The 22,909-nt window shown below is 42.1% G+C and overlaps 2 protein-coding genes and 1 long non-coding RNA gene across 5 annotated transcripts in view; 1 reads left to right on the top strand and 2 right to left on the bottom strand.

The window, feature by feature from the left end:
- Positions 1-22,909, top strand: part of LOC133506912 (uncharacterized) — a 31,385-nt gene that overhangs the window by 3,548 nt on the left and 4,928 nt on the right. Inside the window, exons 5-7 of the long non-coding RNA XR_009796639.1 lie at positions 19,516-19,617; positions 20,164-20,275; positions 21,261-21,365. This is a non-coding gene — a long non-coding RNA (uncharacterized LOC133506912). The remainder of the gene's footprint in view (positions 1-19,515; positions 19,618-20,163; positions 20,276-21,260; positions 21,366-22,909) is intronic.
- adnpa (activity-dependent neuroprotector homeobox a) lies at positions 368-17,147 on the bottom strand. Its single transcript, XM_061831269.1, has 4 exons — positions 16,545-17,147; positions 15,993-16,105; positions 15,802-15,894; positions 368-3,292 (listed from the first exon to the last, which is right to left on the bottom strand). The coding sequence occupies exons 2-4, from the start codon at positions 16,098-16,100 to the stop codon at positions 779-781; spliced, it is 2,715 nt and encodes a 904-aa protein (XP_061687253.1). The 5' UTR covers positions 16,101-16,105; positions 16,545-17,147; the 3' UTR covers positions 368-778.
- Positions 19,020-22,843, bottom strand: si:dkeyp-97e7.9 (DEP domain-containing mTOR-interacting protein). 3 transcript variants are annotated; one of them, XM_061831276.1, is made up of 9 exons: positions 21,483-22,843; positions 21,233-21,411; positions 21,027-21,093; positions 20,697-20,875; positions 20,369-20,581; positions 20,155-20,292; positions 19,998-20,068; positions 19,502-19,606; positions 19,020-19,419 (listed from the first exon to the last, which is right to left on the bottom strand). In XM_061831276.1, the coding sequence occupies exons 1-9, from the start codon at positions 21,530-21,532 to the stop codon at positions 19,294-19,296; spliced, it is 1,128 nt and encodes a 375-aa protein (XP_061687260.1). In that variant the 5' UTR covers positions 21,533-22,843; the 3' UTR covers positions 19,020-19,293. The 3 variants fall into 3 exon arrangements, with proteins under 3 accessions (XP_061687260.1, XP_061687258.1, XP_061687257.1); XM_061831274.1 differs by having other exon boundaries at positions 21,215-21,411; XM_061831273.1 differs by having other exon boundaries at positions 21,027-21,150; positions 21,483-22,842.

The raw sequence follows: 22,909 nt of genomic DNA on the forward strand, positions 1-22,909 counted from the left end.
TCCATGAATGATGTAGTATTGATGCAGTTTGGCGGACAGCCACTAAGTGGAATTAGCACTATTTCACATGATGCACCTCTGAGTCCTGCTCCCCACCTAAAACTATATATAAATTCCCAGCTAGTTATACCTTCGCTTATTTTTCAATTACATATTGTCTATATTTACACTGTTTTAATATTTTTTCTATCCTCCTAGCTTGTATTCTTCTTTGAAACCTACATTTACCCACCATGAATAATGGGCTCACATTGTTCAGAAAAAAATAAATAAAAACTACTCACACACCCAATGGTCATCAAAACCAAACATTTTTAGGTTGACTACATGGCATGATGACATTTGTTTTCCACTGACCAAAATGGTATTAATTTCTTTTTTACTGTTTTTATTGAAAATGTGAACATAAGCAATTACTATACATTTTCCAAATGAATATTGGCAATTTGATACAGTTGAAAAATATATATCTGAGAAATGAGACTGTGTCTTTAACAGGTTAACAGGTTTCGGGCAGGGTGGGGGAAATTAAAGAACATAAAGTATGTACAGTACAATGAAACACTGGAACGCTGCAAATTTGTAGGCCATTTCGCTTCATTGTTGTCCAATTAAAAGCATGTAACTCCATTTTGTAATTAAAACAAAAAAATATTGGTTAATTGAATACAAGTACTTAATTACCAAATTTGGAGAGAATTGCATTTTATTGGACAACTATGGAAACAGATCTTTCATACAACAAGGCACACTTCCCAAGCCCAGACACCGACACATTTCAATTGTTTGCACTTTCATCTTGCAAAGATATTTCATTTGCACTTAAGGGCTCTTCTGTGTTTACTCTAACCTCCTCTCCGCTCGGTGTGGATTCATCTGGCCGCTTCTCTTCCGTCGGTGTCGAGTCATCTCCCTGCTTCTCTTCCGTCTGTGTCGAGTCACCTGGAGGCTTCTCTTCTGTCTGGGTCGCGTCGCCTGGCTGCTTCTTTTCCGACTGTGGCGAGTCAGCTGGTAGCTTCTCTTCCATCTGTGTCCAGTCACCTGTTGGCTTTTCGTCCATCTGTGCCAAGTCGCCTGGTGGTTTCTCTCCCATCTGTGCTGAATCACCTGGCTGCGTCGAGTCACACAGGTGCTCCTCCCCCGTCTGAGTCACTTTGGATGCATCTTTGTGCAGGTCCGAGTCACCATTTCTCTTAGCGACAGGTGGCTGCTGCATTTCTGGTTCACTGTCTGAGTCAATTAGAATGGGCTCTGTGCATGTGTTCCTCAAGCTGGAAGAGACACCCTTAAGATTTTTGGTCATGTTTGGAATACCAGACTTGAGTCCACCTGGCCTCCTTGAAGTGCTTTCAATCTGGACGTTCTTGAAAATCATGTCATGTTTCACTTTGTTGAGGGCCTGCATGTCAAATCCAAGCAGCACAGACATGCTGAATGTCTCACAGAGACTTTTGCATTCCTTTTGCAAAACTGCAAAGTGCTTAGAGATGTCAGCTTTCCATATCCAGAGGCTGGCAGACAGTTTCTTTTCTTCTTTGGGGGAAGGGTAAGGTCGTTGATTGAAATAAGATTTTAGGAAATTTTTACGAGCCTCATATGTCTTGTGCACATTGGGATCAAGAGTCAGCTCCCCAGTACCGGTTTTCTTTCCAGTGGTGGAAGGAAGTATTGACTCTGCAGTTAGTTTGATCTTCTTGGGGTAAGATGCTATCCGTGTTGACGGCATCGGCCTCTTGAGCATGCTCATCCCTGACGAGTTAAGCGTCAATGGCGACTTGGCACCGAGACTCGCCTGCTTCCTTCCTACTGCTCTGCACTGGACAAGATGCAGTGTAATTGTGGAAGCCACCATGTTGCTTGTGTACACTCCCAAACAATGGATGCACTTGTATGTCATTTTCTTTTCAACTGGATGCATTGTTTGGAGCACCTGATGTCGCTGCCTTAGGTGAACGGCCAGAGCGTTCGGCACCGGATCTTTCACATTGGTGCAACAAAGCGGACACATGGTCCTGTTCAAGTCGTTCCTTTCCCTCTCTGTGGAGCACATACTTTCAGGCTCATGAGTCTGCATTTCTGCAATGGAAGGTGTCACTTTGACAAGAGGATTGAAAGACAGATCTTTGTTCTCAGACTCTTTCATGTTAAAGGTCAGAACATGAAGCTGCACGTTTTGCTTGATGGTGAGATCAAAAGTGAGCGGTGCTGATCCCGGCGGTCCTACAAAAACACTGAGGTGAGCCTGGCGCTCATGCTCAAGGAGTTTCTCCACACTGTGGAACGCAGAGTGGCACTGTGGACAAGTGATCCCATGTACTAGCAGATGGTTAAGCAGCGTATCGCTGGGCAGGTAGCGATTGCAAAGCAAACATTTACTGGTAAAGTTGTGGATTTTCATGATATACTTGGCCATGGCCCACACTATTCTAGCCTTGTGCGCACTTTCAAAATGAGCACTGTAAAGTGTCTCTGGAAAAAGCTCATTGCACACTGTACATATCTTCCACTTCTGCGTCTGGGATGTGTTGACACCAGGCACATTGCTTTCGGGCACAGTGTTGGGGGGGGCTTTAACGCCGACCTGTTTGGCTGCACTCAAAGACTGACGTTTAAAAGTTGGACCCGGTGGCTTTAAGTAGCCAATGACTGGTTGTGCTTTTGCATTAACTGAGAGAGACGAGCCCCCATTGATAATCATAGAAGATTTCTGGGACATGTTTGGCAAATTGGAGACAACAACATTCGCATGTCCAATCATAGTCGTTACCTGAGCCCCTATGCGCTCATGATATTCTATGACATGCTGCACCAGCGACTCATACGTTTTCGTGGTAAACTTGCAGCGTTTGCAAAGGATGTTGTCTCCGTTAAAAGGAGCACCGTTTGGAACAGAGGATTTGGGAACCATACGCAGGTATGGAGCCACAACGTGCTTGAAATGTTCCCGGTAGATGTGCTTTCTTACAGCATTGTAGAGACTGTCACGGTAAGTGCATTTTTTGCAAAAGTACAAAGACCTGGCTGAACCAAGGGCAGGCTTATTTGAGGCCACTTGTCTCTGTCTGACTGCATTAATCCGTGAAATCTGCTGGTCCAATTTGTCCTTGTGGAATACTCTAACATGAATCTCCAATGTTCTCCTGCTTGCAATGAACGTGCAGTAAGAACAGTTAAGAAGAACTCGATCCTGGATGATTTTCTTGTGTGCGTGGCGGAAGTGATTCTTGTAACCCGCGTAGGTTGCGGAAGAAAACCGACACTCTCTGCAGCAGTAAGGCCTTGATCGATAGTCCTACGTAAAAAAAAAAAAAAAAAAAAAGAAAAAAAATTTACACAATTATCACATGATGATTTCAACACGAGTATACACTAACAGAGTAAAAAAAATACAATCACCCAATTTAAATACACCCTTGGCATGTTTTTATAATCTAAATTTTCAAGGTCTTTAAAGGTCCCCTTCCAACACAATCCGTTTTTTTTCATTTGACGCATATCTGTAATGACTATTTATGGAGTTTCTCATTTTAATGCATCAGCCTTTGAACACCTAAACCGCGATTTGACATTGCTGATAGTGACATAGTTTTGATCACTACATGCGTATGCGTATTATACCCGCCCACCCAACTTAGGTGACCTGCAACGCACCATTTCCAGGTCTGAGCTGTTACAAAACCATAAAAATACACACCACAAAGGATATTGTTTTATAGTTCTGGGTATACCCTGCCTCCTCCCTGGAGATGGCTGGAATAGGCTCCAGCACTCCCACGACCCTTGCGAGTATAAGCAGTTCAGAAAATGGATGGATGTGTATATATTTTTTTTTCATGCCCTATTGTACACCCCGCATCTAGTTGCTACATTCCATAGGGCACTTAGTGGTTGGACAAGACACTAAAGCATACGTCTCAGTTGTTTTGAAGCACTTTTATTGATGCTAAAGACGTCAGTCAGTCTGCTGAATGTCAGGCAGGGAGCGAGAAATTATCATTAATGGTGTGTGTAACCTGTAAAACACCCTGTACACTTTGAAGCTTTTAAAGCTCAAATGAGAAACACACATTTAATAAGCACATTTAATTGGGGTCCAGTGTGAGTGCAAAAAGTTGTGAATGTGACAATCTTGTGCAGTAGAAATGATGACAGCTTTGCTGAATGCAAGACCAAGCGCAGCAGTCACAGAAATAGCCATAGCTCTAGAAAGAATGTCAGCGGAGTACGAGGTGAGGGAAGTTTGCGACACAAAACTACTGGACAATTTTTGACCAATGTTTTTTTAGATCAGGCCCGGATAAATTCAGAGGGTTGCGTCAGGAAGGGCATCCAGCGTAAAAACTGTGCCAAACAAATATGAGCGTTCATCTAAAGAATCCCATACCGGATCGGTCGTGGCCCGGGTTAACAACGCCCGCCCCCGGCACTGCTAACCTGCAGGGCGTCGGTGGAAATTCAGCTACTGTGGGTCGAAGACAAAGAACAGGAAGAAAACGGATCCAGCATCAGAAGAAAAAGAGGAATGCACAGAGCCTACAACTGAGTGTAGGGACTTTGAATGTTGGGACTATGACAGGAAAAGCACAGGAGTTGGTTGACATGATGATTAGGAGAAAGGTTGATATTCTGTGCATCCAAGAGAGCAGGTGGAAAGGTAGTAAGGCGAGAAGTTTAGGAGCAGGGTTTAAATTATTCTACCACAGAGTAGATGGGAAGAGAAATGGAGTAGGGGTTATTTTAAAGGAAGAGCTGTCTAAGAAAGTCTTGGAGGTGAAAAGAGTATCAGATCAAGTGATGAGACTAAAATTTGAAATTGAGGGTGTTATGTATAATGTGGTTAGCGGCTATGCCCCACCGGTAGGATGTGACCTAGAGTTGAAAGAGAAATTCTGGAAGGAACTAGATGAAGTAGTTCTAAGCATCCCAGACAGCGAGAGAGTTGTGATTGGTGCAGATTGTAATGGACATATTGGTAAAGGAAATAGGGGCGATGAAGAAGTGATGGTTAAGTACGGAATCCAGGAAAGGAACTTTGAGGGACAGATGGTGGTGGACTTTGCAAAAAGGATGGAGATGGCTGTAGTGAACACTTATTTCCAGAAGAGGGAGGAACATATAGTGACCTACAAGAGCGGAGGTAGAACCACGCAGGTAGATTATATTTTGTGCAGACGATGTAATCTGAAGGAGGTTACTGACTGTAAAGTAGTGGTAGGGGAGAGTGTAGCTCGACAGCATAGGATGGTAGTATGTAGGATGATTCTGGTGGTGGGTAGGAAGATTAAGAAGACAAAGGTAGAGCAGAGAACCATGTGGTGGAAGCTGAGAAAGGAAGAATGTTGTGCCGCCTTCCGGAAAGAGGTGAGACAGGCTCTCGATGGACAACCGAAGCTCCCGGAAGACTGTACGACGACAGCCAAGGTGATCAGAGAGACAGCCAGGAGAGTACTTGGTGTGTCTTCTGGTAGGAAAGGGGAGAAGGAGACTTGGTGGTGGAACCCCAAAATACAGGGAGTCATACAAGGAAAGAGATTAGCGAAGAAGAAGTGGGATACTGAGAGGACTGAGGAGAGGCGAAAAAAGTACATCGAGATGCGACGTAGGGCAAAGGTAGAGGTGGCAAAGGCTAAACAAGAGGCATATGAAGACATGTACACCAGGTTGGACACGAAAGAAGGAGAAAAGGATCTCTACAGGTTGGCCAGACAGAGGGATAGAGATGGGAAGGATGTGCAGCAGGTAAGGGTGATTAAGGATCGAGATGGAAATGTGTTGACTGGTGCCGGTAGTGTACTAAATAGATGGAAAGAATACTTTGAGAAGTTGATGAATGAAGAAAATGAGAGAGAAGGAAGAGTTGAAGAGGCAAGAGTGAAGGACCAGGAAGTGGAAATGATTACTAAGGGGGAAGTCAGAAAGGCACTACAAAGGATGAAAAATGGAAAGGCAGTTGGTCCTGATGACATACCGGTAGAGGTATGGAAGCAATTTGGAGAGATGGCTGTGGAGTTTTTGACCAACTTATTCAACAGAATACTAGCGGGCGAAAAGATGCCTGAAGAATGGAGGAAAAGTGTTCTAGTTCCCATTTTTAAGAACAAAGGGGATGTTCAGAGCTGTGGGAACTATAGAGGAATAAAGTTGATGAGCCACACAATGAAGTTATGGGAAAGAGTAGTGGAGGCTAGACTCAGGACAGAAGTAAGTATCTGCGAGCAACAGTATGGTTTCACGCCTAGAAAGAGTACCACAGATGCATTATTTGCCTTGAGGATGCTCGTGGAAAAGTACAGAGAAGGTCAGAAGGAGCTACATTGTGTCTTTGTGGATCTAGAGAAAGCCTATGACAGAGTACCAAGAGAGGAACTGTGGTACTGCATGCGTAAGTCTGGTGTGGCAGAGAAGTATGTTAAAATAGTACAGGACATGTATGATGGCAGCAGAACAATGGTGAGGTGTGCCTTAGGTGTGACAGAGGAACTTAAGGTGGAGGTGGGACTGCATCAGGGATCAGCTCTGAGCCCCTTCCTGTTTGCAGTGGTAATGGATAGGCTGACAGATGAGGTTAGACTGGAATCCCCTTGGACCATGATGTTCGCAGATGATATTGTCATATGCAGTGAAAGCAGGGAGCATGCAGAGGAACAATTGGAAAGATGGAGACATGCACTGGAAAGGAGAGGAATGAAGATTAGCCGAAGTAAAACAGAATATATGTGCGTGAATGAGAAAAGTAGAGGGGGAAGAGTGAGGCTACAGGGAGAAGAGATAGCGAGGGTGGACGACTTCAAATACTTGGGGTCAACAATACAGAGCAATGGAGAGTGTGGTCAGGAAGTGAAGAAACGGGTCCAAGGAGGTTGGAACAGCTGGCGAAAGGTGTCTGGTGTGTTATGTGACAGAAGAGTGTCTGCTCGGATGAAGGGCAAAGTTTACAAAACAGTGGTGAGGCCGGCCATGATGTACGGATTAGAGACGGTGGCACTGAAGAAACAACAGGAAGCTGAACTGGAGGTGGCAGAAATGAAGATGTTGAGGTTCTCGCTCGGAGTGACCAGGTTGGATAGGATTAGAAATGAGCTCATTAGAGGGACAGCCAAAGCTGGATGTTTTGGAGACAAGATTCGAGAGAGCAGACTTCGATGGTTTGGACATGTTCAGAGGCGAGAGAGTGAGTATATTGGTAGAAGGATGCTGAGGATGGAGCTCCCAGGCAAAAGAGCGAGAGGAAGACCAAAGAGAAGGTTTATGGATGTGGTGAGGGAAGACATGAGGGCAGTTGGGGTTAGAGAGGAAGATGCAGGAGATAGGCTAAGATGGCAAAAGATGACACGCTGTGGCGACCCCTAACGGGACAAGCCGAAAGGAAAAGAAGAAGAGGGACAGCCAAAGCTGGATGTTTTGGAGACAAGATTCGAGAGAGCAGACTTCGATGGTTTGGACATGTTCAGAGGCGAGAGAGTGAGTATATTGGTAGAAGGATGCTGAGGATGGAGCTCCCAGGCAAAAGAGCGAGAGGAAGACCAAAGAGAAGGTTTATGGATGTGGTGAGGGAAGACATGAGGGCAGTTGGGGTTAGAGAGGAAGATGCAGGAGATGGCAAAAGATGACACGCTGTGGCGACCCCTAACGGGACAAGCCGAAAGGAAAAGAAGAATTCTCAAACTTTGGGTCCAGTTCGGGACTCCTGTCCAAGAACCCGCTCATGATTCTAATTAAAAGTTTGTTTTAAGGGTAAAAAAACAAAACAAAAAAAACAAAAAAAAAACCACCTGAGATACACATTAAAAAAAAAAGTTATTTTCCCCCTTTGTTTAATTGCAAAGCAATACAAATACATCAGGAACATTTTCATATTCTATGACCATAATTCATTTTACCTGGTTAGATGAACGCTCATAGTTCATCAAACCAGGTAAAATGAATTATAGTCGTAGAATATAAAGATGTTTTATTTTACCCGGTGACCTTTCAAGAAATACCAGGAGTCTAGGAAATTCCACCTGCACTGCCCAGTTTGTAGGAGTCTATTTCATAATTACACTTGACACATTTTTGGCTAAACACCAATGAGTCGTTCCCTACTGTATTGTTCTAAATCAACTGATATTGTCCAGGAATCAAATCTGCAACATTGAATCCTAATATGAATAGATTAATTCCTAAAATGAATCATTACACCCCAGATATTATATATACCACAATTTCCGGCCTATAAGCCGCAACTTTTTTCCCCACACGCTTTCAACCCTGTGGCTTATTCGGTGATGCGGTTAATTTGTGCATTTTTTTCCTAACGGCCGCAAAGGGGCACTCGAGCGGAAAAGGTGACACTGGTGGAATATTTATGCAGAGGAAGTGACTTTTACCGGTATTTTTTTTTTTTTTTTTTTTTTTTTTAAAATCGGCCGTTATCACAGCGCTAGCCTATTGCTGCTGTGGTACTACGATGTGTCAGTGATTTAGGTGTTTTTTTTAACTGTCCCTTTTAGTGCTGTCCAACCGTGTTGCTACCGCAGCTTGTTTTTTTTTTTTTTTAACCGGTATGTTTTTTTTTTGTTTTTTTTTTTAACCAGCTCAGTTTGTGCTACCGTGTTGTTTCTATGTTAAGCTAAGCTAAGGTATTAAAACCTAGAAAACTCTTTCCATGTACTGTCTTTCTTTGTAAATATATCGTGTTTCAACGTGGGTTTCATTGTGGGCACTTGAGGCTTTTACACAGGTGCGGCTTGTATATGTACCAAATGGTATTTCCTTTACAAATGTACTGGGTGAGGTTTATAATCAGGTGTAGTCTGTAGGCCGGAAATTACAGTTATAGAATTCTTGTAAAACAACATGTATGTATACTTTACAAAAGTACGACACTTAAAACATTATAACCAGATTTAAACAATAAATTGGGGAGACAAGGGAAATGGATTAAAAAAAAAAATTGTACAACCAATAGGAAAAAAAAAAAAAAAAAGAGTAAATAAAGATGTCAATATCAAAAAGCTGGAAAGCATTGGCTTTACCGCTTTGAGGCCCTGGGTTAATTCCGGACCCGCCTGTGTGGAGTTTCTATATTCTCCCCGGTTTCTCTGGGCACTCCAGTTTCCTCCCAATTCCCAAAAACATGCAACATTAATTGGACACTCTAAATTGCTCCTCGGTGTGACTGTGAGTGCGACTGTTGTCTGTCTCTATGTGCTGTGCAATTGGCTGGCAACCAGTTCAGGGTGTACCCTGCCTCCTACCCGTTGACAGCTGGGATAGACTCCACCACTCCCGCGACCCTCGTGAGGATAGCGGCTAAGAAAATGGATGGATAGTTTATTAGACAATTTTTTAGTACTGTTCATTAACCAATTATTGTTGCTTACTTAGTGTTGTTTGATGATTAAACACAAACAAAAAAAAAAAAAAAAGTGAAGCAACACACAAGAGCAGGCTTGTTACACTATTTCTTTTTTTAAATGATATAGTTTCCAAAAACTATCATGGGACACGATAACGTTTTTTTTAATGCCTCTAAAATCATGAACTATATAAGGCCTGCCCCGTGGTTAGTCTACTCAAGACTAGCCTTCCTAAAGTTGGCTGTAATCAACTTTCCTTTAGGGTTGTCCCGTTAGGGGTCGCCACAGCGTGTCATTTTTTCCATCTAAGCCTATCTCGTGCATCCTCCTCTCTAACATCCACTGTACTCATGTCCTCCCTCACAACATTCATCAACCTTTTCTTTGGTCTTCGTCTCGCTCTTTTCCCTGGCAGCTCCATCCTCAGTACCCTCCTACCAAGATACCGTACTCTCTAACCTCTGGACATGTCCACACCATCTCAGTCTGCTTTCTTGAACCTTGTCTCCAAAGCATCCAAATTTCGCTGTCCCTCTAATGAGCTCATTTCTAATCCTATCCAACCTGTTCACTCCAAGCGAGAACCTCAGCATCTTCATTTCTGCTACCTCCAGTTCTGCTTCCTGTTGCTCCTTCGGTGCCACAGTCTCTAATCTGCACATCATGGCTCACCATTGCTCTGTATTGTTGACCCCAAGTATTTGAAGTTGTCCACCCTTACATTCATGCACATATATTCTGCTTTACTTCAGCTAATCTTCATTCCTCTCCTTTCCAGTGCCTGCCTCCATCTTTCTAATTGTTCCACCGCCTGCTCCCTGCTTTCACTGCAGATCACAATATCATCTGCAAACATCATAGTCCAAGGGGATTCCAGTCTAACCTCATCTGTCAGCCTATCCATTACTACCGCAAACAGGAAGGGGCTCAGTGAGGATCCCTGACGCAGTCCCCACCACCACCTTAAATTCTTCTGACACACCTACGGCAGATCTCACCACTGTTCTGCTGCCCTCATACATGTCCTGTACTATTCTAACAGTTCTCAGCCACACCAGACTTGCATATGCAGTACCATAATTCTTCTATTGGTATTGTGTCATGGGCTTTCTCTAGGTCTACAAAGACACAATGTAGCTCCTTCTGACCTTCTTTGTACTTTTCCATGACCATCCTCAAGGCAAATAATGCATCTGTGGTACTCTTTCGAGGCATGAAACCCTACTGTTGCTCGCAGATACTTACTTCCCTCCTGAGTCTAGCCTCCACTACTCTTTCCCATAACTTCATTGTGTGAATCATCTTTATTCCTCTATAGATTCCACAGCTCTGAACAGCGCCTTTATTCTTAAAAATTGTGACTAGCACACTTTTCCTCCATTCTTCTGGCATCTTCTCTCCCGCCAGTACTCTATTGAATAAGTTGGACGAAAAATCTCCACCTCTACCTTTTCTTTTCATACTCAGTCTGACCCAAAAAATTTAAGGGCTTTTTAGGGGCATCTTAGAGGGTGACACGGAAAAAAATTAGGGCCATCATGGGAAATCAAGAGTAAGGAAAAAAGACTCACCCAATGGTGCCATCAACCGTTCTTGGTTCATCAATGTTCCAGTATCTCAGTACCTGTGACAGTGATCACCTGTTGCCCTTGTGGTAGTTCTCATTGATATGACCAATGTCAACGTCTTCACATAACAGTATACAGAAAAAAGGATTCTAACTACAATTGCAACTATATACACAAATGTCTTCTACTGATGTCTGTTTCAGCACCTCTACTCTAGCTCCTTGAGCCTTCCCAGTGCCTACTCTATTTGTTGCTGCAGAGGTGCCAAAGTGGCTCTCTTGTCCTTTGCTCTGCCTCTGAGTGTATTGGCCTCGGTGATAAACCTCAGATTCCTCTTTTCTTCTGGCTCCTCACACAGCTTGTCAGCCTTCTCAATAAGCGTAGATATGTCAGTCTCTATTCTGGCTTTTTTGGCTTTGAGGCAGTAGAGATGAAAAGTGGGCAGCGATGCCAAATGTAGCCAGGTACGAAGTCTTCCTTTCCCATCAGTGGTAGTTTTTAGCAATGTCACTGTCTGGGAACATGACTGCAAACACTTTTGAATTATTTTCACAAGATTTGTAACTGTAATGGCTGCAGATCACTTTTAAAGTCCACAAGATATCTGCCTTTTCGTGTATTGAACTACGTTCATAAAGCCTGACTTCTGGCTGGTTTAAGTCGAAGGCTGGAAAACTGTAGGTGCGCATAAGGGATCGCAACCGGTTACAAATAACCGTTTATAACCGGTTTTCGTTTTTTTTTTTTTAAAACCGAAAACGTAATCAGACTTTCGAAATCGGTTAAAATTTCCAATCATTTCTTCCGGTTCCGGTACTCCACATTGCGCTATTTTTTCCCAACATCATTTCCACTTTTTTCAAGTTACGTTGTTAGAGTAAAGTTGGACTCAAAAGAACATTCAGTTAAATCAAAGAAACATCAAACATGGCATCGAGGAAACGCTCGGTATACTTTCATGCCCTTTCTGAAAGTCCGAAAGAAGAATGTCAACATTAAAACATTTTTTCAAAAAAAATAAAAATTTAACTTACTCGAGTGCGTTGTTGAAAGCCACATTCAACAAGCTTGTTTGTCAACATTGTATACAAACTACCCCATTACTGCGGAGCAAATTAACGATCGATGGTGTAGCGCCTGAGAAAAGGAGTCTGAGACGGAGTGTCGGACACAGCAACAAAACTTGTTTTATTGGCAGACATCAAAACACTTCTCGCATAACGGGGGAACTCTGTGAACTCGTCACTCCGTTAAAGCAACAACAAAAACAGTTCGTGCGGAACCCCGCACCCCAACTCGAGGTCCCGCGGGTGAATTATGTAAACACCACTATGGTACCGGTTTTAAAACAGGTTAATCGTTTTTTCCGCTACAACTGTTCGGTTAAAACCGGTTATGAAAGTAAGCGTTTTTTTTTGCGATCCCTAGTGCGCATGCACTGCGAGTACCATTGCCTGAAGTTGATGCTTAAATATCTTGATATTTTAGAAACAGATTCATACCAACGGAAGATGAGAGTCTTCGCCAAATCAGCGTGTCTCCTGTTTTTCCCGGTGCGACTCTAGCGCTTTGACGCCCATCTTTTCAAGCTGGTAATTCTGCTTGCACAGATGGCAGTAAAACATGTGCCGATCTTTTGGATCTCGACAAACCCAGCTCCCAAACTCCTTACTTTCAACCCAAGCTTCTTGAAAAATGCACTACCCCGTGATACAAGTTGGATCGATGAAAGAACTACGCTACGCCGTAACAAAGACGAAGTGAAATGCCTACTCACGGAAAGAAACAATGGAATATCGACAAGATGGCGACTAGTTGTCAACACGGTGACTTCCATTGACAATTTCCGGCTGATTTGGACGCCAGACAGATCGCTATTTTTTTTTTTTTTTTTTACATAAAAGATTAATTTATTTTTTGGGGAGAATTTTGGCGGTAGAGGTCCTTCTTTTGATAATTTTTTAAATTTAAGGCCTTTTTAGGGGCTTGACCGGTTTTCGCGGATTTTAAGGACTTTTAGGAGCCCCTAAATGCACCTTCGAAAACATAAGGGTTTTAGGGACTTTTAGGGCCGCGTGCGAACCCTGTGTCACATCTCAATGTATTCCTTCCACCTCTCCTCAGTCCTCTCCATGTCCCACTTCTTCTTTGCTAATCTCTTTCCTTGGATGACCTCCTGTATTTTGGGGTTCCACCACCAAGTCTCCTTCTCCCCCTTCCTACCAGAAGGCACCCCAAGTGCTCTCCTCCCTGCCATCTCGGAGTACCTTGACAGTAGTAGTCTGGTCTTCCGGGAGCTCTTCCCGTCCATCTAGAACCTGTCTCACGTCTTTTCGAAAGGCCACACAACATTCTTCCACTACCTGATTCTCTGCTCTTCCTTTGTCTTCTTAATCTTCCTACCCGCTACCAGAGTCATCCTACACACCACCGTCCTATGCTGTCGAGCTACACTCTCCCCCATCACTACCTTACAATCAGTAACCTCTTTCAGATTACATCGTCTGCACAAAATGTAATCCATCTGCGTGGTTCAACCTCCGCTCTTGTATGTCACTCTATGTTCCTGTCTCTTCTGGAAATAAGTTTTCACCACTGCCAATTCCATCGTTTTTTTTAAGTCCATCACCATCTGACCCTCAAAGTTCCTTTGCTGAATGCCGTACACCCATCCCTTCTTCATTGCCCATTTCCTTTGCCAACATGTCCATTTAAATCTGCACCAATCACAACTTTCTCTATCTCTCTCTGGGATGCTCAGAACTACTTGGTCTAGTTCCTTACAGAATTTCTCTTTCAACTCAAGGTCACATCCTACTTGTGGGGCATAGCTGCTAATCACATTATACACAATGCCGTCAATTTCAAATTTCAGCCTCATCACTCGATTTGATACTCTTTTCACCTCAAAGACATTTTTAGCCAGCTCTTCCTTTAAAAAAAAAAAAAACACTCCATGGTAAAATAATTTAAACCCTGCTCCTAACCTTTTAGCGTTACTCCCTTTCCAGTTGCTCTCTTGGATGCACAATACATCAACCTTTCTCCTAATCATCATGTCAACTAACTCCTGAGCTTTTCCTGTCATAGTACCAACATTCAAAGTCCCTACACACAGTTGTCGGATCTATGCATGCCTCTTCTTCCGACTAAGACACTTTCCTCCTTTTTTTTTGTCTTCGACCTACATTATGCGAATTTCTATCTACGCCTTGCAGATTAACAGTGCCCTCCTTCGGGCTGAAGATAGTTAAAACAAGAAATCAAATAAACAAATTCAGTACATAAAACACAATTTACATACTACCTAATCTATGTTAAAGTCAGATAAAAGCAATCAAATAAACAGTCAGCACATCAGGAACACAAATCACATGCTATCTGTGTGACAATATAAAGGATAAATTTCCTAAATGTCCTCACGGCCCTCGTCGTACAAGTTATGAAGTTACTCAAGTTCGATGTTTCTTCAACAGCACGCTTTGATCACAAACACGTCTCGTTGTTAGCCAGCTAAGCTAAGGTGGTCTGGGTCTATAAGTTTAAGTTGACATTTCTACTTATCCAACTTCCTACTAAATACTCACGGTCATCGTTGTAAACAAAACTTAGGTTTTGCCAGTCGTGTAAGTACTAACATTTGATGTTAAATATTAGTTCACTTCAGTTAAATATTAGAATACCGACGAGTTTTGTTGTTAGCGATCAAGGCTAGGCTAACTTAGGCCGAGCAGCTTTAACGCGAATGACACGGCTCCAATTTGGGTACTAAGACTGCACAGATGATGATTTTAGTCTAATGAAGTTGTCACCAGGAGCGTCCCACTTCGAGTATTCACAGCATTCGGTCCAAATTCGGCAGGATTTATTGAATTATGATAAGGCTGCCCAGATGCTCCTGTTTAAGCTGCTACCAGTTTGGAGACCGGAAGCAAAAGCTTGCTGTAATCAACTACTGGCTAAATATGTGTTCCACTGAAGTTATGATTAATAAAAACAGTTAACTTTTCTGTGTTTGTGTTATTTGGGGATGAACACACACCTAACAATGTTGATGTTTTAAACAATGTCACCGCAGTGCAGCGAGCGAACTGTTCAGCTCCTTAGCCGATGGGCTAGTGAACATAAAAAACAGTTAACTTTCCTGCGTGTTTTAATTCAGGATTCACACAACTCAAAGCAAAGCGCTGATGTTTTAATAAATGTTGCTGCAGTGGAGCGAGCTGTTTACCTACTTGACTCATTACTTTGCGGGCTAGTTTGTTAGGTCACGAGCTAACTAATATGATAAACGGTTAAGTTTTGTGTGTTAAGTGGGGGCCAACACACACACACACACACACACACACACACACACACACACACACACACACACACCACACACACACACACACACACACACAGCAAAGCACTGAGGTTTAAAATGGCATTGCAGTGGTGGAGGAAGCTGTTTACCCCCTTAACTGGCTAACTCAAGGACAAATGAACATAATGAACATTTAACGTTCCCTTAAGTGTTTCTGTTCTGTGAATCTACGTTCTGTCAGTTGGAGGTTATTAATACTACGGCTACAAATAAATATTTCCTCAGTAGATTAAACTGATATATTTTTCAGTAAATTTCTGTTTCTGGTTTTGGTCAAAATATGTCAAAAAAATAAGTAAACATGTTGATCAATATTTTCCAGAGAAAAAGCAGATATTTGAAAATTTCTTATTAATCTTAAACGCAAAAAGTGCAAACGGTGGAATTTAATCTGATGATTGATTACGTGTCAATTAATTGTGACAGCTCTACAACAGAAACAATACTGACAAAAACAGAATTTCAAAAAACAGACAGCAATCGAACAGGGCTTCACTGTTGAACTTTGGACCAGAAATATATTTACCTGTATTTTAGAGTATGCAGGATGCCAGACACAGATGTCTGTGTAGAGTGTCTCATTGAAAATTTTATCACCAGGACTGAAATCCTTTAATTCCTGTGTGGAAAATAAAACAACAACAAAAAGAAAAATACAAAAACAAGCCCATAATCATGCGACAATTTATGGAGGAAATTAAACCAATGTTCACTTACATTTATCACCTCCTTGCAGTACTCCAGTCCAATATCTTCAAGTGCATTTTTCACTTGTTTCCTGGCTTTCCTGAGTTTTGTCAAATCGTTCACAGGGATTTGATACATCTCTCCTGACAGAAGCACATGCAGTCACATAGTTAATTTCTGATCGATATCTCCGACCCAAACCTTGCTGTATATTATATAATTGAGCGATTTAGCTACATGTGAAAGGAAAGCTATCATGAGATAATCTCTGAGGCCCGACTCTGTTTGGGCGGGCAAGCTTGGAAAAGGCGTTTCAAAGGACCGCGAATCAGTGTGTTTGTAAACGCGTTATTGAGCATGTTGTCTATTTATAACCAGTCTTTACTAAACTTAGCGGGGCTATTGAGCACAACAAAGATTCATTCAGTCAACTTTGTGCACCAGCGTTGTTCGCGTCGTGGTTAACATTCGCTGTTACTAGCTCCTCTCGGTTCGGTTAGCCCTCTTAGCATTAGAGCATCCTTTTTTTTCCCTCCCACATTATCATTATTGCTTTCTTCGATATGGCTACGTTCTACTCACCGGATGATGAGCCAGGTGGGCCTCACTGGATAAACGACGAAAGACAATGTGGCGGCGGGCCTGATGAGAGTTCCTCTGGTCAAAAAGAAGCCGGTGCCGATGCTGTTTTGCGGCTAGCTTACAAGCTAGCTAGCTTGCAGCTTCCACAAGAGCTTGGAATTCCGCAGCGTGCCGACGGGGGAGAAAAGAATAAGACGAGGAGAGAGAAAGGGGATAGAAGAAATGCGGACTTGTGGAAAACAAGGTCCTCCAAGATGACTCTGTCAGCACCACCCAGTGCCCAGTGTGATAACTGAAAGCCGCGGTAGCCTGGCTGTGCAAGGTATCACTGCAAAGTAAGCCAACCAACTCCAAATCCAAAATGGCGATTCTGGGGAGCGGAAGTCGTAAGAACCTGGCAGCTGGCTCCACAGCTCAATTCCATCCATTTTCAGTTTTCAGTTGCTTTTGTTTACAGTCCCACAATTCAGATTCATGAATAGCCACATCAAAAACTATTCTTCTGTTTCACACTGTAAATAGATGATACGTTGTCACACTGGACCAAAAGTAAACGCTACACTTTCAAATGGTGTAATTTTATTGCAGTGAGCTGTTGAAATTATTGCACATTTGTGAAGTACGTCTTAATTTTTCAAATGCATCCATCAATTTTCTTTATCACTTATCCTCACAAGTGTTGGAGGAAAGCTGAAGCCTATCCCTGTTATCTTTGGACAAGAAGCGGGGTGCACCCTGAACTGGCTGCCAGCCAATCACAGCAAACTATTTTCTTTGAATGATTTCAGAAGTGGTTATCCATCAATTGACCCCTCTGTGGATATTGCGCAATCCGCGTCACTGACCAATCAGAGGCCAGAGATCTGCATAAACCAAAGCCCGTTTTTGCTCCCGCCATTTTCTCACACAACATTGCATGGTCCAGTATAGGTTTAGTTAGCGTATTTGGGTTATTTAACAAAAAATATGGTTAAGAGGTGTAGTCACGGACTTTGTAATAGTGACGACAGGTATCCTGAAAGGCTAGTTGGTGGAGTTCGATTCGTACCCTTTCCAAAACCGAAGACCCAGTACGAAAAATGCCTTCGATGGATCAAACTTTGTGGAAGACCGCATCATCAACTAAATCCATCTAATATCAACCGGAACACATATGTTTGCACGAAGGTATGCCCTATATTTGATTTTCAATACATGTCTCGTATAAATGAATTCGAAGTTCTTCGCTAGCATAACACTGCTGCGTGTTGAACGATTGACACACTTATTCTTTGTTGAGAGATATTTAGCGATGATCGGACTGCACAAACGTATTGATTTCTTGCTGGCTCGCGGCCGAAGCTTAACCAGACTGTGTTTGCACGAAGATATGCCCTAAATTTGATTTTTAATACACGTCTCGTATAAATGAATGAGACGTTCTCCGCTAGCATAACACCGCTACGTGTGAACGATTGACACACTTATTCTTTGTTGAGCGATATTTAGCGATGATCGGACTGCACAAACATATTGATTTCTTGCTGGCTTGCGGCCAAAGCTTAACCAGACTGTGTTTGGACGAAGATATGCCCTAAATTTGATTTTTAATACACGTCTCGTATAAATGAATGAGACGTTCTCCGCTAGCATAACACCGCTACGTGTGAACGATTGACACACTTATTCTTTGGTGAGCGATATTTAGCGATGATCATACTGCACAAACGTATCGATTTCTTGCTGGCTCGCGGCCGAAGCTTAACCAGACTGTGTTTGCACGAAGATATGCCCTAAATTTGATTTTTAATAGACGTCTCGTATAAATGAATGAGACGTTCTTCGCTAGCATAACATTGCTACGTCTGAATGATTGAATGAAATCAGAAGCATAGCGTCTCTCTCAGTTCAGAATGTATTGTATTTAGAATCTATATTATATCGTTGATTTGAATGAAATCAGAAGCATGGAGTCTGTCTCAGTTCAGAATGTATTGTATTGTATTTGCCATTTTTACTGTTTGTCTTACGTCAGCGCACGTGGCATGACGTCACTTCAGGAGGCGTGTGGTCAAGTGCCCTGTACGGAGGGATCAATTTATGTACATCACTAGTGTTGAGTGAAATCCTCTCCAAAACCATCACTTTTCAGGAACCCCAAAAACATTGTTGAGCCATTAACATTGGATTGTCAAAGAGCTGAGATATTTTCAACTCTTTACATTGGTCAATAATTTGTAAATATAATGCTCTCGTCTGGGGGCTGACCAATAGTATCAATTTGTGGCGGTAAAAAAAATTACTAAAATTTTGGTCATGGAAAATTTCTGCCTGACAGTGATGATACGTAATAACATGATCGGGTGATAATACATATACCGTACTTGGATCTAGTTTCACGATCATACTGGCCATCTGAGGGAAACCATACTTGTAAATTGGCCTGAGGAAATAAAATACTGCGATGCCCATGTGCTGGAAATGTTGTCCTTCAATATTGCTACATTTCCGCAACCCTGATATGCACATCTTAAATCCCGATCTGCTTCAATTTCCGATCTGGCATGGAATTCTTTACAAGAACGTTTGTTTGGTAAAGTTTTAAGCCTGACACAACCATCTGCATTTATTGGGGCTTGGGACCAGCCTACACTTTGCATTGGCTTGTGCCCCCCCACTCCCCCCCATAGGGCTGCAGTATAAATGAGTCTAATTATCACTATATGAAAAAGCAATGTTTTGTACTAGATCAATTTGAAAACAAACGTTTTTATTCCAATGATTCCATCATTTCCAACACAACAATTCGAGGTCCTGTCATCACCAGTGTGGTCACTGTCCTGTAGTCCAGATAAAGTACACATTGTCCATTCACCTGACACACTAATTGTCGCACCTAAAAAAAAACAAAATGGGCAGATTTTGAGTAAGACACTGTTTTGATTTAATTTTAATGCCATGTGTATGACGTTTATGACCTTTACTCCGGCAGCTGCTGCGGGGCTTCCGGGGTCAACGGCTTGCACATAACAAGGGGCCATGCCTCTCAGGACAAAGCCCCAACCAAGTGCGTCACCTGTCACCTGCAATCATGGTGAGAGAATTTGTTTTTCGTTCTTAGCATAAATATTTTTGAAATAGCAAATAAAATGTTTTTGTTTTATTTTTTAAAAAAGGTTTGAATTAGATCCGATCTGATCTGATCGCTAGTCAATCAGAGGTCATGTACCGTATACCGTACACAGGCAACCATTCACAATCCTGCTTACTCACATAGCCAATTTAAAGGTTTACAATTGTAAACCGTTTTGGAATACAGTATGGGAGGAAACTGGGCTGGAGCTGCGATTAAAACCTGGAACGTTTGACTGTGAGGCAGATTATCCTAGCCACATAGCAGAAAAGAATACATCATGAAAAATGTATACAAATGTATCCTAAGAAAATGGAATAATGATGCCTTTTGCAACTCACTGTCAACACTCTCTTGGTAAATGGTGCACCTGGTACCAGTAGCTCTTCACAAGTAAAATGTCTTTTAAGAACTGCAAGAACAATCGTTAATTTCATCATAAATGTTAAATCTTAACCAATTATATTATAAAGTACTGTCGTTTAATTACGCACTTGCCTGATTTAGGGTTGCATCTTATGACTGGGGTTGAAGACTTCTGAACAATAGGAAGAAATCCTGGAGAGTGAAGCTGGAGGGAATTCAAACTGCCTCGACGGCCACTTGTCACCCTTTTCAGGTCTTTACTGGCTCCCACTATCATAAAATTGCGTGTGAATCTCTTGATGAGGAATGTGCAACAAGTGGGGAAGAAAATGCACATTTTTCTAACCTGACTGGAAATCACTGGCAGCCTCTTGTGCTGGAATTTTGTGCTGAACAAATGGACTATCGTGGTGGCCGTCTCCTTGTGTTGACAACATTGGGCCATCATAATTGTCTTGGTCACTTTCACTCAGCAACTCAGACAAGCGTCGTCTGTGACGGAAATTTATGCAAAACTGATAGAGCAGTCCACTGTCAAAGAAATCATGTTTTTGTCCCACTAGTGATGAGAGAAGAGGGAACAAAAGCACAAGTGGGAAGTGTTTAGTTGATGAGTTGCAGTTGCTGTACCCGGCCAGTGGCCACCAACAGTTGTGTAGTTGCTTTGGTCTCACCGTGCTGAATGATGCTATGCTCTTGTAAAGCACGGCACAGCTCTAGACCCCGACCCCGGCTCACTGCCTCTCCATTTTGAAGTAGCCAATCTATCAACTGGCAGCCAGGAAAAGAGCGCTCATACGCAACACCGTGCTCCTCTCTTAGCTGCAGAACTGAGTGCTTGTCCCCTATGAGACTGCCAATTTAAGAATGCATATCTTGTTTTGTTAGGAATAGGATGATATAGAGTGTACTTGGGGGAAAAAAATTGAAGCATTTAAACATCCACACCGTTAATCTGACACATGGATGACATTTTATCAATTGGTGATCATTGAAGCTCTTACTGCTCATACAATCGTTGTCCTCTCATGAAGATTTTCACTTCTGTATTGAAGGGAAATGTGCCATCATCTTTGCGGAAACGATACAAAAGTTTGGCATCCTTGAACTCAGACCACTTATCACAAACTACAAAAAAAAAAAAATCTAAATTTTTTTTCTGTGTCTTAAAAGTAATGATTTTTTGCCTTACCCTCTGTTTTTCTCTTACCATGATGCACAATGTTGTGATCCATGAGGTGCTGCATCAGACACATGGCTGTTGTCCGATCCGGAGCCTCCTTATGGTTCACCAGCCAGGCTATGAGCTCCTCCGCTACAAAGCAATTTGGATATGTTCGAAGGTGATACCGTCTGTCCTTGATGAGTTTTCCATCGTGAAGCCTCAACCTTGAAGGAAGTTTACGTCACTCATCTAACTTTGATACAACTGTGAAATTTGACTGCGGTTTCTATCCTACCTGAGTTGTTCTCCAGCAATCATGACTTCAGCCTTGTGTTGTCGAGCCATGGCTTTTCTCCTGATGCTACTTGTTCACTCCATGTATGTTATCTGATGGCTCGAGACTATAAGTAAAGCTAAAGTTTGCTTTTGGCCCTTACGTGTTTACACAATAGACACTGGAACTATCATGTGGGAAAGATGTTATGTATACAAGAAGCAAAGATACGACAATGTTCGATAAACCAGACATTAGTGATTTCTAGATTTATTTAATCACTCAATGGGAAATGTAACATACACACTGCCAAATACCACACAGAACATGATAACACGCATCGAGGCTTAGAAAGAGAGATGTCGTGTGGGGGGCGGGGGTGTTGTTTGCAGTGCTGCTGGTTGGTCTTTGCTGGCAAATAAAGGTGTGTATTTTGACAGTTTGTTACAAAACTGCTGTAAATGTACCAATCCACTGAATTGCCAAGCTTAATCTTGAAGTTCTCTTTACATCATACTCACTCACATAGAAGACAAGACACAGTCCCAACTACACATTTATCTATCCTGTTTCTAACGTATAATGTCTAGTATTTTCGATACAGTTGGGAGGCAAAACTTGTATGATCAATCAATCTATTGCGCTGTTTTTTATTTAATAGCTGCTGATGTAAGAAAAATAATTTAAGAAAAAAAATAGTAGCTGCTGCTCAATAAATTAGAAAAGAAAGAAAATGTATTTAAGCTGTGGAATTTGAGAAGTGATGCTCATATACAGATTCATTAAAAATCTGGCCAAGTCAACCTAATTTCTATATTTATATTATTATATATATTATTTGTATATATTATGATTCTTTCGAATGTAACATTCAGATTCTTTTTTAAATTGTAAATTCTGAGTTATCATTTGTTGTAAGCTACAAGCATAAAAATTCGGAAAATTGGTTAGTGAATCTATACTGTAAATTCCACTTTTTTAAAATTGAGCTACTTGCATCAAGTTTTACACGATATTCAAATTATATTTAGAACGCCCATTCAGGTTATGTTGGAAACACAAGACTGCGGTTGTAAAAAGTTTATGTGCTTGTTTAATTTGGGATGGTTTTAGACTGAACATCACTGCATCAGGAAATTCATGCAAAAACAGACAGCGCTGAACCCCCGAGCCCCACCCGCAGATAGAACACTATACAGTACTGTATAAATGCAATCCATTTCCCATATATTCATCGGGTTTCAATGGAACGGCCTGTGGTTTAACAAAGAGCCATGAGATGTCAGCATTGGCCAGCGGACCCTCAGGCGAGCGCCAAAACGAAGTGTCAAGTGGATTTAAAGAAGCCTTAACTGCTACGTGACTGTTGTTGTTGTTGTGTTGTTGTTGTTGTTGTTGTTGTTGTTGAGTAACCGCAAAAAGGCCATTGTCAATTTACGGATTGATTC

Source organism: Syngnathoides biaculeatus, chromosome 10 (genome assembly GCF_019802595.1).
Source record: "Syngnathoides biaculeatus isolate LvHL_M chromosome 10, ASM1980259v1, whole genome shotgun sequence".
Lineage (NCBI taxonomy): Eukaryota > Metazoa > Chordata > Actinopteri > Syngnathiformes > Syngnathidae > Syngnathoides > Syngnathoides biaculeatus.

Coding starts and splice junctions, on each gene's coding strand:
- adnpa (XM_061831269.1), bottom strand. CDS start 16,100: ATGTATCAAATCCCTGTGAACGATTTGACAAAACTCAGGAAAGCCAGG. Junction 15,895..15,992: donor ACTGCAAGGAGGTGATAAAT/GTAAGTGAACAT, acceptor TTTTCCACACAG/GAATTAAAGGATTTCAGTCC. Junction 3,293..15,801: donor CTGCATACTCTAAAATACAG/GTAAATATATTT, acceptor TTTTTTACGTAG/GACTATCGATCAAGGCCTTA.
- si:dkeyp-97e7.9 (XM_061831273.1), bottom strand. CDS start 21,532: ATGGCTCGACAACACAAGGCTGAAGTCATGATTGCTGGAGAACAACTC. Junction 20,876..21,026: donor GGACAACGATTGTATGAGCA/GTAAGAGCTTCA, acceptor TTAAATTGGCAG/TCTCATAGGGGACAAGCACT. Junction 20,293..20,368: donor TGCCAGTGATTTCCAGTCAG/GTTAGAAAAATG, acceptor ATTTTATGATAG/TGGGAGCCAGTAAAGACCTG.